We start from the raw sequence: 15763 nt of genomic DNA on the forward strand, positions 1-15763 counted from the left end.
GAGACCACCCTGTATAAGCCTTGCCTCTGCCTCCTCTCATTTCTTTCTTTATGTGGAGTCCCATTGTTCCCACCACCACCAATTCACTTGCTAGGTCTTTGCAGAGTCCCGAGGCTGCAAATCCCAAGGACCACCTGGTTCCTTCATGCAGTCATTCATATATTTACTCAGGAAGCATTCATTGAGCACCTACTACGTGACAGACACTGTTCCTGGCTCCAAAGACCCAGCCCTACTTCCGGCCTCATATTGGTGGGGTCGGAGTGGGAAGGCATGGAAGGGCTGAGGGAGTCTGGGAGGGGCCATCCAGTGTTCCTTTCCTCTGGAAAGCTTGCCCTGATATCCCCACCACCAATTGTTTGGTCTCCGAAGATGAGGGGAAGCTAAGAAGAAGGAAGGTGTTGCCCTAGGTGGAGGGAACAACACATGGAAAAGCATGGTAGTGTAGATTCAGTGCTAGATTTTCCTGTGTGCCTCATGGCGTTTTGCCAGGCCACTCAATGTTTTAAATGCGCTATAAATATTTGATGAATGAATTTTGTGTACAAATTAGCAAACTCATATAAGGATGAGTTTGCCTCACAACTAATAATATTAACAAGAAGCACCATTTATCCAGCGTTCTACAAGCAATGTTGAGGACTTTTATGCTCATTGGCCTCTTTAATCCTCATAGTAAGTCGTTTTACAGATGGGGAAAACTGAGGCTCATACAACTTGCCTCGTACCACAACTTGCCTAGTCAGAGGTGTAGCTGCCTGACTCCACAGCCTACTGGAAGTGGGAGGAGGTTAAAAGATCAGCCTTCTCTCAGCCTCCAGGACCTGGAGACACCCAAGTCCTTTCCATGGGGTGAGAATCTGTGCTGGGATTGCCTTCCTTCATTCACTCAGTAAACAGAGATGTCATGATCTCCTCATTCATCACGGCTGTTCCCCTGCCCCTCTCCAAAGAAGCATTCCCAAATCCCTCTGCTCCTGGCTGCCCTGTTTCTGATACCACCCACCCAGGAGGTGTGTGCATCTGGGTCTTTGCTGTCACCATTCTCAAAGGATGCCCTTCAAGGTTGGCTCTGATTCATCTTCAGGGCTTCAGTCTTAGCTGATTCCATACCTGGACCTCATTCTCCACCCACACAGAATGGGCTTGCTCTGTAAGGTGCCAACCAGGACATCCTGAGTCCAGCAGGTCTGGGTTTGAATCCCTAGCAAGTCCCATACCCTCTTCATTCCTCAATGTGCCCATCTGTAGAATAGGCACACTAATAGTGCCCACTGCCTAGGTTTGCTGGAACTCTCCAATGAGATGAGGCACACAGAGCCACTGACACAATGCTTACCCTGTGGAAAGTTTTAATAAGTGTGAGCCAAAGACAGAAAAAAAAAAATCAATGATGGTGTTTTTATTAATGGGGCTTAAAATCTTTCTTGAAGGGGATCCATAGGTGTAGGACATTTCCTGAGCGCTCACTGCGTTCTCAGGCCTGAAGAGGGCTCAGGAGTACACAGGTGGCAAAAGAGGTGCCGAGTTCTTTGAAAGTACACGGGCCTGGACTGTGAGTTCAGCACCATGGACAGTGCGTGGCGGGCGAGTTCAACGCAGTGAACAGCGGGGGTTCGGGTTGGGGGGGGGCGCGGGGGTTGAGGGGCAGCGGAGAGACGGAGGGTTCAGCACCTTGGACAGTATAGGCTTTAGCTGGGCCTCTCGAGTTTAGAGTTTCAAACCTGCGCAGGACAGCACCTGCGCTAAGCTGGGCCAGGTCTGGCCCCAGAGCTAGGGGAAGAGGAAATGAGTTATTTATTCATTTAATGATCACCTGCTATATGCCAGGCCTCGTTCTGAGTGGTAGCTGGTAAACAAAAAAGTAAGAAATCCCTGTCAAGGTTCTTGGTGTGTTTCCTACACCGGAGGCTCTGGCTTATTTGTCTTCGGTAAGTGAAGAGTCCTCTCTCCCAGGAGCAGAGCCATCAGGGCCCGCATCTTTATCACAGACGCATGCCCACCATCAATACCACATGTGAAACCACCAAACATCCCAAAATATCTTCCTGAATTCTCTAGGCTTCACCCCCACCTTGTAGTATCTTCTGACACCTGGTAAGCATGCCCCATGGAGGCGGGGGTGGCATTCATACATTTCTCTTGAGGGTTGGAATCCTCTACTCCCCACCCACACCCCCAGGCCCAGCATAGACTGGAGTCAATTAGAATCCAGGACTGTCCAGGCCAGGGGCACATTAAAAACCCCAACCCAATAACAGTAGTAATGATACTATTACCAATAATAGTAGCCCTGGCCTGTGTGGCTCTTGGTTGGAGTATCGTCCTGTCCACCAAAAGGTGGCAGGTTCGATTCCAGATCCCCAGTGCGGGAAGCAAACAAGTGACGTTTCTCTCTCACATCGATGTTTCCCTCTTTCTTTCTTGGAAATAAATAAATAAATAAATAAATTTTTAAATTTTATTTTAATGAGGAAGGGAGAGGGAGAGGGAGATAACAGCATCAATGATGAGAGAAAATCATTGATCGGCTGCCTCCTGCACACCCCACACTGGGGATGGAGCCCACAACCCGAATCGAACCATGACCTCCTGGTTCATAGCTCGAAGCTCAACCACTGAGTCACACGTGCCGGGCTCCCTCTCCCTTTAAAAAAATCAGTTTAAAAAAATAATAGTAGTAATGATAGTATAATAATGCTGATCCTATTAGTGATGAAGAAGAAAGGGAAGAGGGAGGAAGGGAAGGGAAGAGGAGAGGAGGAAGAAGGGAGACCAGCTAGCTCTACCTCGCCCGGCAGCGCCTATGGGAGTCCCGAGCCCCTGCTCCCGATTCCACCGATTCTGCCCCAGCCACTGTCCTCCTGTGCACCCACATTCATCAGTCAGCGTGGATGGGGTCCCCAGGGGCCGCGGAGGCCGCGGGGCAGGCGGTGACCGGGCCTGATGAGGTGTCCGGCGGTCAGAGGGGCCAGCAGTGGGCACCGCCCCCACCCGCCATTCCCAGCAGTCGCGACGCCCACGCCCTCTGCGCCCAGGTTATAAATAGCCTCATGCGTGTGACCAGGAGCTTGCGGGGGAGGGGTGGCGCTTCCGCCCCAGTGACCCCAACGCCCGGCGAGGGCGGGGAAGGGGCGGGCACAGCTGTGCTGATGACGGTGGTGAATGCTGGCGGTGAAAGCGACGGCGACTTGGGAGCGTTTACTGATGAGAAGGCGGCGGCGATGGGTTGGGGAGGGAGGAATAGAAAGAGACTTGGTTCTTTCTCCTTCCTCCAGGCCCTCTTCTCCCCTAGCTGCTTTGCAGATACTACCCACTCTTCCGTGCTCCTCCCACCTCCGGAGTCCCCTCCCCCGACAGAGCCTCCTCCCCTCCTATCTCTATCCCACACCTTGCCATGAGCTCCCTACCCTATGAATCCTCCCCCCCACACACACTCTAAGCCCTCTCCCCTGACCCTCCATTCCTTTCTGAGCCCCCTCCTCCACCCTGAGCCCCCCTCCTTCTGCCGAGTCCCCATGAGGAACATATATAGAGATCTTTATCCTAGACTCCCTGGGGACCTGAGCCTGGCCTCTGCCCTCAGAGCCGGACCCCCCCCCCCCCAGCAGTCTCCCACTGCTGGTGGACCCCAACTGAGCCCATGGCCTTCTCTGCCCTCAGAGGCTCAGGCAGTAGGAAAGTGGGTAGAGGAAAGGAGGGGGGACAAGAGAGACAGAGACAGAGGGAGAAGGGGAGGAGACAGAAAGGCAATGACAGGGATGGAGAGAAACAGATGGGGGGAGGGAGGCAGGGATAGAAACCGCAACCCCCAACTCCCCACCAGGACAGGATGGAACAGTCTTTGGACCATTGGCCTCTCTGAGCCCTGTCCCAGATCTGTAAAAGGGGGTACAGTGGGAGCTGCGGGGTGGAGCCCAGGCCAGGTCAGACTAGACCCCAGTCAGCCCCTGGATCTTCCCAGGGCCTGGCACCTGCCCCCCTCAGCTTCCTCTGTCCAACTCTTCTTTCCCAACTTTGCCAGTTCTCTCCCCACCTGCCCTTCCTTGTGGAAATCTTCGCGTCTCTCTTTCTGTCTCTTTGTGTCTGACTTGCATGACTTGTTATCTCCACTCCCTTCTTCCTCCTTTTCCTTTCTCTCCCCGTGTTGGTCTCTGCGTGTGTGCGTTTTTCTCAGCCCCTCCCTGTCTGTGTCTCTTCCACCCTTCTCCCTCTCCGCTCTGTCCCTGCACCCCCTCCCTTCGCAGAGTCATCAGGTTTGCAAGCAGGAGCTCTCCCAAGGAGGGATGCTTGGAGCTCCTGGTGCACACAGTTCTAAGCGCCCCTGAGCTTCTCTCAGCCCCAGGGTTGAGGGGCTGGGTGCATTAGCTCCTTGTGAGCTGGATATAAGGGGCCAGTGGGATGGGGGTTGAGCATGCATCCAAGAGAGGGGCCTTTGCACAAGCCACGAGTGGAAAAGTGAGGAAGATAGGAAATGGTGACTGATTTGGGGTGTGGGGGAAAGAGACAGACAGAGACAGAAAATACAGGGGGATACAGAAGGACACACACACACACACACACACACACACACACACACAGCCAGATCTAGAAAACCAGAGAGAGAATAAGTCAGAGTGAGACAGAGGGGGGTTCACTTCCCTAGGGTCACACGACAGGTAAACTGAACCTGACTCCACATTGAACTGGTGCTCACCTCTCCCAATGCCCAGCCAAGGGCTCCATGGTCACTCTACTTCACAAACCCAAACCCAAGTGGGGGTGGGGGTATGATGCCCAACCACTTACATTTAAAGTCTGGGTCTTTTGGAGGCATAGGAAGGCACTCATTTCTTCTCTTGCTCTGCAGCTCTGAGGAGCTCACTCAGTACTTCTGTGAGTCCATCCCACCTCCACACCCCTACCCCATGACAGGAGCAAACAGTATCCTATATAATAAAAGCCTAATATGCTAAGTGTCTGGTCGACCGGTCCGCCATTCAACCAATCAAAGCATACTATGCTAATGATATGCTAAGGCCACTCAACCGCTCGCTATGATGTGAACTGACCACCAAGGGGCAGACGCTCCAACCAGTAGGTTAGCTTGCTGCTGGAGTCCGGCCAATCAGGACTGAGTGAGATGGGCCAGACATGCCCTGGAGACCTCCCACTGTCCCTCCCCAGCAGGCCAACCTCCCGTGTCTTTCCCCGGCCCCGATTGTGCACTGGTGGGGTCCCTTGGCCTGGCCTGAGCCCTCTTGCAATCTGGGACCCATCGGCGGATGTCGGAGAGCCTGTTTCAGCCCAATCCTGCAGGCCAGGCCAAGTGACCCTACTGGTGCATGAATTCGTGCACCGGGCCTCTAGTTTATTAATAAATGTTTAGAACCACTCCACTTTATCCCCCCCGCCACACTGGTTCCATTCAGCTGCTTTTGCATGATAGACATTCAAGTGATGGGGATAGAGACATGAACAAGATGGGAGGCTGTGGCATTTGCCCAGAAAAAAGCCAAACTTGACTTTCAAAAAAGAAGAAAGAGCCCTAGCTGGTTTGGCTCAGTGGATAGGATGTCGGCCTGCGGATTGAAGTGTCCCGAGTTTGATTCCGGTCAGGGGCACATGCCCAGGTTGCGGGCTCGATCCCCAGTTGGGGGCATGCAGGAGGCAGCCAATCAATGATTCTCTCTCATCATTGATGTTTCTATCTCTCTCTCCCTCTCCCTTCTTCTCTGAAATCAATAAAAATATTTTTTAAAAAAAAGAAAAGAAGAAGAAAGAGTAGAACCACAGATTGAGGCTCCAACTTGCTTGCACAAACTCTTCAAAACATACTGAAAAACACAAAGGTTCTATGGAGGGGGTCGAGGCTACTATTTGCGTAGGAAATAAAGTAATGCTCTGATTGCTGACGCCAGACTGTCTCCAGTGCCTGCTCATGTTGATTGCACCTGGGAGGGAGAGTCGGGGCTGGGGTAGGTAGAAACTTCTTACTGTGTAATTTTTTGATTAGTCTGATTTTGTAACCTGCGTATATTGCCTACTCAAACAGAAACATTCATTTGAAAAGAAAAGAAGGGACGAGAAATGTGGAAAGGAGGAGGGCTCAGTTTGGTAACAAGTTTTAGGTGGAGGTGGAGCGTGAGTGGTGGAGAAAGATGTTGGGGGCAGCTGCAGAGTGCAAGAGATGCTGAAATTGCAAGTTTCCTCTCCTGTGAGAAAAGCCAGTGAAGAGTGAAATTGCTTTGAATCCCTTAGGGCTGTGGGTTATGTGAAATCTGAAGAGACTGGACAACATGGGACCCTGACATGTATTCGGTTGCACCTTTCACAGGCGAGTGGGACTGGACAAGCTCTCCCAACCTCCCGGCCAGGACTGGGATGTCCTGTTCCACCTCCTCCAGTCTCCTTTGAATATTGAACCCCAAACCTTGGGAGTGTTTGGTAGGACAGACTGAGCTAGACAATTGGAGAAGAAGTCTTGCTAGCTTGACAGGGGGATGGGGTCATTGGAAATTGTCTCTCCTTCCCCCCGCCACCTCCTCCCCAACGGTGTTCCTCACTCTGTGGCAATCCTGGAGAGCTTCCTGTGGGAGGTCTTTCCTGCCACCTGCCCAGCTCCTTCTTTAGAATCTTGTTCAATGGAAGATAAAACCAACGCTGGAGGGGAGAGGCTTCAGGGGAGTTTAATAGGGAGGGAGGAGGGGCAGGGATTGCTCCCAGGGTTTAGATTCCTTCCAGCCCTAGATCTGCCTCTGCTCATCTATCTGATGGCTTCTCTCTCTCCCTCTCATCCCTGCCTCCCTCCTCTCCTTATTTTTCCTCCTCTCCTTGTATCTTTGTCTCTGTCTCTAATTTCACCTTTATCTTGTTTTTGGGTGTTTTTTTTTTCCTGTTTGGTCTCTGCATCTGTCTCTTTTGCTTTCTATCCTTGCCTCTGTCTTCTCTCTGTTTCTTTCTGTGTCTCTCTCTTCTCTGTCTCTCTCATTATGTCTCTATTTTGGTGTCTTTCTCTGTGCCTCTGTCTCTCTCCTCCCTGCCTCTCTCCCCATCTCCCTTCCCGATCTGTCTCTCTCCACAGTCAAAAAAGCCAAGTTTGATGGTGCCCAAGGTAAGTGGCCTCTATACCTGTCCTGTCCTGTGTTGTCTGTCTATTTGTCTATCCATCTCTTGGAGAGACGGGGAAGGGGGTCTGAGCCATGGGTGGGGGACTTGGGCTGTGTCTGCTAAGCATCATAGAAAGTGTCAGACATGGCCTGCGGTCCCAGCCATCCCCTGCAAACCCCAGGGTGGGTGGGGCTCACCCTGAGCCAATGGCCCTTTCCAGGAACCTAAGAGATCATGTGGGACTCTTAGATCAGGCTCCAGATGGGAAAAGTGAGGCTCAGAGAGATGAAGGTGTTCCTAATAGTCACTTTTGTTCTCATCTGGGTCCTCAGTCTTTTCAGCTAAAAACCAAGGCTGTTGGACATAGTTATTTTTAAGCAGCAGGATTAGGCATTCCCAAACTCCGTGTCTCCCTGCACCAAGGTCCCTCCCTTGTGCTCTGAGGGACTGAGAATAGGGGAAACATTGGGGGGCTGGCCTGGGGGTGGGAGGAATGCACAGAAGCAGAGTGGTATGTTGAACCTAAGGTGGCCCCAAGCACACATGGCACCTGGGGGATCACAGCAGGTTGTCTAGAGCTTAGGACGGGGCACCAGGCGTGTCCGAGCCCCGACACTAACTCCTGCTCTCACCGCCACAGAGAAATTCAACACATATGTGACCCTGAAGGTGCAGAATGTCAAGAGCACGACCATCGCTGTGCGGGGGAGCCAGCCCAGCTGGGAACAGGATTTCATGTTGTGAGTGATTGGTCCTGCACAGCCTCGCCCCCTGGCACCTTGCTGGTCCCACCGATACGTACCTTGGTGTCATCTGGGGCTCCCCTCCCTCCTCCCTCTGCCCCATGTCCACCCATCAGCTTTGTCTCCAAAGCACTTCCCAAATCCAGCTACCTCCCTTTATCTGGTGCCACCAGCCTCCGCTCTGGCCTCCCGCTGCAATCTGCCTCCTGCAATCTGTTCTTCTCCAGGCAGCCACAAGGATATTTTTAAAACTGAAAATCACATCCTGTCACTCTCCAGACTTGCCTGTGGCTCATCAACCTCAGAACAAAACCCACACTCCTCCCCTCCGCCCCCGAGGAGGCCTGGCCCCTGTGACCTCCCACCAGTATCTCCCTCCATCTTTCGTGGCTCACCTGTCCACAGCCCCTCTGCAAGGTTCCTCCAACACGGCCAGCTTGTTCCTGCCCCAGGATCTTTGCACTTGCTCTTCTCTCCTCCTCCCTGCCCCTCCCAGCTGGCTCCTTATACTTCCTGTCTCAACTATGTGATCCCCTTAGGGAAGCCCTCCCTGACCATTACCCCAAGCTGCAATTGAAGAGTAATTCCAAGCCTGCTACCAGTTGTTATTTCAGCCATTTGTGTGAATTTTGGACATATTTATGGCCCCTGGCCCTAAACTGTGAGCTCCGGGAGGGTAGGGCCTAGTCTGACTCCCAGGCCAAGCACAGGGCCTGGCACTCAATAAATATTTGCCTAATCACTGAATGAATTCATGACCTGGACCCTCCTCTGACCTAGAGCCATCCAGGGCCTGCCTACTCTGATGATGGGAACATGTGCCGTGCTCTCTGCTAAGGCTTTGATAAAATAAATTTGCCCACAACACTGGGAAAGAGGATGCCACTATAATCCTCATTTTGTAGATGAGGAAACAGAGGACCAGAGAGGCTAAGCCACTTGCTCAGTGTCACACAGCCTGTACGTGGCAGAGCTGGGATTTGGACCTAGGCAGTCCTCCACCCCTAGCTGGGGCCTGTCAGTGTGGAGGCCACGAGAGAACCCAGTTAGGATCCTGGAGCAGAGGAGCATCTGGGGAAGGGAGGGAGGAACTGGCCCTACAATTCTTGGGCCAGTAAATGGGGAGGGACAGGGTGACCCTCCTCATTTGAAAAAGCCAATTGCTGAATGATCAGGTCACAGTCAATAGATATATTCAAGGAGAACATTCCTTGAGATAAATCTTTGGCAAATGGGTGAATTCAGTGAATTGGACATTCACCAAGGTTTTCCCCCCGAATCTGCCTATGTCTAGAGTCGGGCCTGCAGGGAAAGTGCTCATGGATAGGGTCATTGATATGCTCGGGGATGTCCCCATGCCATTGGAAAGAGGTGACACTGGGAATATGGGGTAATAGGGAGCCACAAGGGTATTTGGGCATCGTCCTCACTTAGCTAGCATCCTTAGGGTCTGAGGGCTTGAGGTAGGACCAGGCAAGTTGGGGTGCAGAAGGTGTGTGATATCTGCCCCAACCCTTCCATCCCCGCTTGGAGCCCTGGTTCTGCTGTGAGACCCTGAGCATGTAACCTAGCCCCCTGACCTCAGATTCCCATCTGTGAAACAAGTCACTGTGTTACCTTCCTGGCTAAGACTCACCCAGGCCTGGGTTTAAATTCCATGGGCCGTATGTCCTGAGGTGAGTGAGCTGACTTTTCTGAGTCTCCCTGCCCTCACTCCTGCCCCTTCCTGCCCCCTCCTCTCTCTCTACAGTGAGATTAACCGCCTCGATTTAGGGCTAACAGTGGAGGTGTGGAACAAGGGCCTCATCTGGGACACGATGGTGGGCACCGTGTGGATCCCCCTGCAGACCATCCGCCAGTCCAATGAAGTGAGTTTGGGGCTGAGGGTTGGGGAGGAGTCCCTGGGAGGAGCCAGAGGCCAGTGGCTTAAACTCGGTGGACATTCACCTCCTTCCCTTGATAATGTTCATGTAGACGTCTGGGGCTGCAGCGGCAGCTCCAAAGTGACCAGGGTCTCAACTCTTTCCATCTTGTTTGCTCTTTCTTTCCTTACGTGTTCACCTCATGGCCCAGGAGAGCTGCTGGAGAATCACCAATACATTTGCGTTACCCTCAGGGGAAGGAAAGGTGGCAAGAGGGAGTTTGCCTTCCAAATTAAGGGCCAAACCTGGAGGTTGCTCTTGGCACTTCACTCGCTTCCCATTGGCCAGAAATTAGTCATGGGCCCCCACCTAGCTGCAAGGGAAGTCTGGGAAATGTAGTCTTAAGCTGCATGTATTCTTATGGAAGAGAGGGGAAAGGATGTTGTGGGTAATTAGCACTTTGTGTAGGAGGAAGGCTACACCTGACGGTACTAGACAATAACCTTGGTCTCCTGGCCTTAAGTTTTCCCCCCTCCACTCTCCCCTCCCCCCATGCTGAGCCCAGCAGCATCTTATTACCCCAGGACTCTTTCCTGCCCTCCCTCCCCATCTCCCTTAGAAGGCCTTCTGGATGGCACCTGCACACATTGCCAGCTTCATCTCCCTCCACACCCCAACTTCCACTGCTTACAGAATCCCAGAGAAGGCGTGTTACCTGGACTTCCAATGTCTCTTCCATTACCCCTAAGCTTAGCTCCCATGCCCTGTCCTCCAGCAATCCCTTCCTAACTCCTCCCTGGACCCCTCAGCCCCCCTCCCTCCCTCTGATCTTATCCTGACCTCAAAGGGCAGGAGGTGTCTATATCACATTCTGTCTCCTGTGACTGTGGACTTGTTGGGGATCCTGAACTTGCCCAGCGTGGGATAGGCATAGAGGAGGCACCAGGAAGGGTTTATTTTTTAATGGATGAATGGAGAGGGAAAAAATGGGTACAATAGTCCAGGCAAGTGAGTCCAAAAGGAAGCCTTGAGGATGACCCAAAATTTCCTCAGTGACCGCCCCTCCCCCCCAAGTGTGAGGAAGGCCCGGTCACCGGTGGCAGCAATGGCCCATGCAGAGGATCCTGGACTACTACTTCCACCCCTGCCAGCCTCTCCCTGGGGTTGCAGAAAGCAAATTCCACACATCATTCCCATTTGAGATGAAGAAACTGAGGTTCAGAGTAGACCCCACCTGCTGAAGGATTTATGTTCCCTGAACCCAGGGGGGCTGGTTCATTCACCGGGGGAGTGGGTTTCCTTACTGGATTGTGGAAGCATCAGGGCTTGTGTATGAAGCCAGGGCTGCATAACTCCCATGAAGGTAACTCTAAAACTGCTCCTGCTGACCCCAAAGGGCCCTCTCTCTGGGTCCTTGACTCTGCGTTCCCTGGACCCACAATGTTGCCTTGCACTGAGTCTCAGTTTCCTCGTCTGTAAAGTGGGGGGTGTGGCCCTTGCTCTTGGGGCAGAGGTGGGATGGAGTGAGGGAGACATCTCATGTGAGCAGATACCTGATCCACCTCGCCTCACCCAGGGTCCTGACCCCTGTCATCCCCTCCCCCTATATCCAGGACGGCCCTGGAGAGTGGCTGACCCTGGACTCCCAGGTCATCATGGCAGACAGTGAAATCTGTGGCACCAAGGACCCCACCTTCCACCGCATCCTCCTTGACACACGCTTCGAGCTGCCCTTAGGTGAGTATGGGGGGGGGGGGGGGACACAGAACCTTGGCCCAGTCCCAGGAGAATGGCCAGGCCTGGCTGAGTCCATACAACCCTCATTCTGAGGACAAGGTTTCCTCTCCCCAGAGGAGAGTTTTCTGGGTTTCAGCCAGTCAGCTGAGCTGTGCACCTGCTGCGCATGGAGCGTGTTCCAGCTCCTACAGGTCACCAATGGGCAGTCAATGCTCTGGACCCGTGGGACTCAGGTCTGAGCTGTCCTGGCTGGTCCTTGAGGAGACATTCTGCCGCAGGGGAGAGCTGGGCTTAGAAGACAGACAGAGGCAGGGAGACAGAAAAACAGAGGCAGAGAGGCACATTCCACCTTTCCTGGAAGCAGCTGGGTTCCCCCACATCATCCTTCCGAGAACTCATGGCTCCCCCTGTTGTAATGCTAGGGTGCATCTTCTCTCCCTTCCCCTCCCATCTCCAAGGCAGCTGGGGCAGTGCTGGGGCAGGGGCACCATCCTGGCCCTCCACCCACTGGAGACCAGCCCAGTGGGCCTGCAGGATGCGTTGGGTGGATGCTGAGTGGCGGGCAGGGGCTCCCAGGCTCACAGCCAGGGCTCCCCTTGCAGATATTCCTGAGGAGGAGGCTCGCTACTGGGCCAAGAAGCTGGAGCAGCTGAATGCCATGCGGGACCAGGATGAGGTGAGTATCGACAGGGGGGCTCTCTTCTTCTTGTGTCGTCTCTTTTGTCTCCTCACGTCCTCCATTGTCCGTCTCTGTCTCTCTCTCTGCTTGCCTTTCCCTGTGTCTGTGTCTCTAACTCTCCATAACATGAATAAATCAGTGACTCATGGGGTCCCGTCTCCAAGTAGGATGTCAGCCAGGAACACAGTCTGACAACATAAGGATGATTCCAATTGACTCAAGTTCTTCATTTTTCAAATACCCTCAAGGGCATACAGGGGCCCAGAAGCAGTTCTCACACTCCCTCTCTGCCCCACACGCCTCAGTTCCTTAAGTCACACTTCCAGACTTCCCTAAACTCTCTTCTCCCCCACCAGCCTCAGCCCCTGCGCCTCGGATCTGCCATGCCACCCCTTCTTCTTCTTGGCTCTGCATCCCCACAGTGCAAAGACCCAATATGGCCTAGACGACAGTCTTTAGAAGGTGAGGGCAGGGAAGAAACAGCAGGCAAGGCTACAACACTCTTTAGTGAGAGGTGGAGAGTAAGGGGGCAATTATTCACATGTGAGTAATTTTTGCCCAACCTCATTTCTCTGTCTCTCCCTCCTCTCTCTCTCTCTCTCTCTCTCTCTCTCTCTCTCTCTCTCTCTCTCTCTCTCTCTCTCGTCTCATCCTAATCTGTCTCTTTGGATATTTGTATCCTTCTTCTCTAGAGGGAGAGGGTTTGGGAGACACGGGGGAGTCAGGATGGAACACAACAGAGCACCATCCTGGTCCCCTGGCTTCTGGCCCCTCTGAGATGAGCCATCTTTCCTTCCCTCCCCTCAGTATTCATTCCAAGATGAGCCAGACAAGCCTCTCCCTGTCCCCAGCAACCAGTGTTGTAAGTACCTGTCGATTCCTTTCTTGGCATCCCTTCCCCACCACATGACTGTTGTGTGTAGCCCGTCAACTCCCTTCCAGATGTGGGTCCTAAGCGTGGGCAGCCTCTGCTCACCGTGTGGTGGGAAGAAGAAGAGATCTGGGGCTTGGGTTTGAGTTCTGCCTTGACACTGCACAGGCATGCCAGTGGCCCTCTCTGATCATCGGAGTCACTCTCTTTGAAATGGGGCATCTGGTAGCCCTTCATTTTGAGGGGTCCCGGGACATCTAGAGGCTTAAAAAAAACATTTTGCAGACTCTTTAATCCCATTGCTCAAATCCTAGATGAGGACCTCTTTCATGGAGCCAACACAGGCCCCCAAGCAGCCCACAGACAGTCACTGCCAGTCCTGCCAACACATGTACAATAGGTGCACGTACAATGGACAACGCTGTTTCATTCGCCCATTTTCTTAGATGGAGAAACTGAGGCCCATGAGAAGAAGCAACTTGCCCAAGGTCACGCACCTGGCAGGAGGCAAAGCTAGGATTTGAACCTAGGTCTGAGGGACTCTTTCCACTGCACTGCATCTATTAGTGCTGATAGCAAGCACGTTCCTCTGCCTACTGCCCCTCCGTCGAGGCTGGAGTTTTCAAGATCGTTTATGTTCCTTGGCCCCGTGGATGCCCAGATGTGCCCAGACCAGGTATCCATGGGCCAAGGAGATGCCTCTCTCCTAAAAGTTCCTCCTGAGTCCTCTCGAGTGGAGAGGAAGTGACAATCATAGTCTCAGGGCAGAACCCGAACCCACAATACGTTGTCCCCACCCCACACCTCAACCTCTTCCTCCCGTTCCATCTGCTTCCTTATCCCCCTTTCCTCCTCTCTCACAGTCTCCCCCACACCCATTTCCCACCCCCGCTATATGCCCAGGATGGTGATGATGGAGCCTCGAGGGGGGAGGTGCTAGGGGACTGCCTTTGGGGAACCCTGTTCTGCCCTGACGTGGGTATGTTACCAAGAGGGAAGTTTACCAAGAAGGCCCCTGACTTCCCTGCCTGGGGTGGAGCCATCACTTCCCAGAAGGAGTTATACCTCCCTCCCCCCATGAATGGGATCATTGAAGATTGTGCAGGAGCCGATAACAAAGAATACCTGGGCAGATGGGCTAAAGTGAAGGGTGGATTCCATTTGGGAATAGAGACCCACCTCCCAGCATTTACCTCCAAGGCCTTTTGGGAATGTTTCAAAGGAGTCGGGATTCCGGTGCAAGGCATTTTCCCACAATGCCAGGGAGTGATGGAGAGAGATGTGGTTCTCCTCCTCGCTCTAAAGCTCAGAGGCTGTGTGACTTCAGGCTGCTCATCCCACCTCTCTGAACCCTATTTCTTCCCCTGTGCGATGAGCAGAATGATGGGGAAAAAAATCACCCAACAGGCGTGCTTCGAAATTTAGGATTTCCAGTTCAATATTGCTTTCCTTATGCACGAGGCAGGGGCGGGAAGGAGTAGGGAGTGCTGGCCTCCGAGTTGAAAAGCCCTTATCCTAACTGCCCCCTTTGTCACCTCCTGGCTGAGCCCGTGGCCTCCTCGAAAGATAGAGACACCCAGCCTTCCTGCCAAGGGAGTGGGTGAAGGCGGGACGCATGTCAGCAGTTAAAGTGACTCTTGGGGAAGATTCTCAGTTTGAGAGGTGATTTCGGTCCTGGGTGGGAGAAGGAGATGGGGAGAATGAGGCGGATGGGGGAGCCTCCCTCCTGGTGTCCCCCTACCTGCTCCCTTTTATTATCTCTGCCCCTTCTCTTTGTAGGCAACTGGAATTATTTTGGCTGGGGTGAGCAGCAGAGTAAGTACTCAGCTTGATGTTCTGGGAGGCCACAGGGAGGTGGGCGCCTTGGCCACTCTGAGGCCCCCACCCCACCACGCAGGGAAGCGAGGAGCCTGTGGCTGGCACATTGGGGCCAGAGCACGGGCAAGACCCCTTCTGTGCCCTCCTGCCCCTTGACCATTGACATCTGTCTCGGGGGGTCCTGCTCTGTCTGGTGGGAAGTGGGCACTGTCGTTGGGGTGGAAGGACTCAGCTGGGAGGGATGGGCATTTAAACAGGAGACCTGCCTGTCTCCAGCTGGGCACTGTGACCTCCATCCCCCCATGCCCCCTGTAGAACCTCCTCTCCTCTCCTGTGACTCCTTCCTCTTTCTGTCTCCCCATCTTCCTTCTCCACCTGGAAATGTCACTCAGGGGTGTGGGTGGGAAGGAGAGAGGGTCTCAGAGCAGCAGGGCAGGGTTCCCCAGGCAGATATCATTCCAGAGACCCCAGCTCCAAAGCTCCCTCTCATGCATCTCCTCCAATTTGCCCCCAGGGGAAGGAGACAATCCCCCCGCCCCATTTGGATGCCCATTTTTCTCCCTAAGGAAGAGCTTCCTTATCCCCATGTCCTGCCTCTTCCAGAGAAATCCAGTTCTTTAGTCTGAATATGAATCTTCATCCTTCTCTCTCCTCCACCAGCTGGGGGCTCCTCCCCCATCTGTCCCCTAGTGGACACGCTCCACCCCCCTCTCCCTCCAGGACCAGGGGAACTGTTTACACTTACTTTGATCCAAAACACTTTGTCAGAAACAAGTCCGTCAGCAATTAATTTGGGCAGAATAGGCATTAGGCAGACAAGATTTGGCAACAACCAGTTTGGCACAAACAATATCATCAAAAACAGAGGTGTTTTTGCCTTGGCCAGTGTGCTCAGTGGTTAGAGGGCCAGCCTGCGAATGGAAGGGTCCCAGCTTCGATTCCCAGTCAAAGGCACGTACCTAGG

General features: G+C 53.3%; 1 protein-coding gene across 1 annotated transcript in view; it reads left to right on the top strand.

Annotated features, from left to right (window-relative positions):
- Window positions 1–2894: 2894 nt before the first annotated feature.
- The window catches only part of UNC13A (unc-13 homolog A), a gene marked incomplete at both ends in the record, with an annotated part of 54531 nt that continues 41662 nt past the window's right edge, over window positions 2895–15763 (top strand). The window contains 8 exons of the mRNA XM_079772741.1: window positions 2895–3228; window positions 7064–7093; window positions 7730–7829; window positions 9583–9700; window positions 11308–11431; window positions 12034–12107; window positions 12918–12972; window positions 14761–14796. Of these exons, the coding sequence (XP_079628867.1) occupies window positions 2895–3228; window positions 7064–7093; window positions 7730–7829; window positions 9583–9700; window positions 11308–11431; window positions 12034–12107; window positions 12918–12972; window positions 14761–14796 (871 nt within the window). The remainder of the gene's footprint in view (window positions 3229–7063; window positions 7094–7729; window positions 7830–9582; window positions 9701–11307; window positions 11432–12033; window positions 12108–12917; window positions 12973–14760; window positions 14797–15763) is intronic.

The sequence above is a fragment of the Cnephaeus nilssonii genome (assembly GCF_951640355.1).
Source record: "Cnephaeus nilssonii genome assembly, chromosome: 5".
NCBI classification, from domain to species: domain Eukaryota; kingdom Metazoa; phylum Chordata; class Mammalia; order Chiroptera; family Vespertilionidae; genus Cnephaeus; species Cnephaeus nilssonii.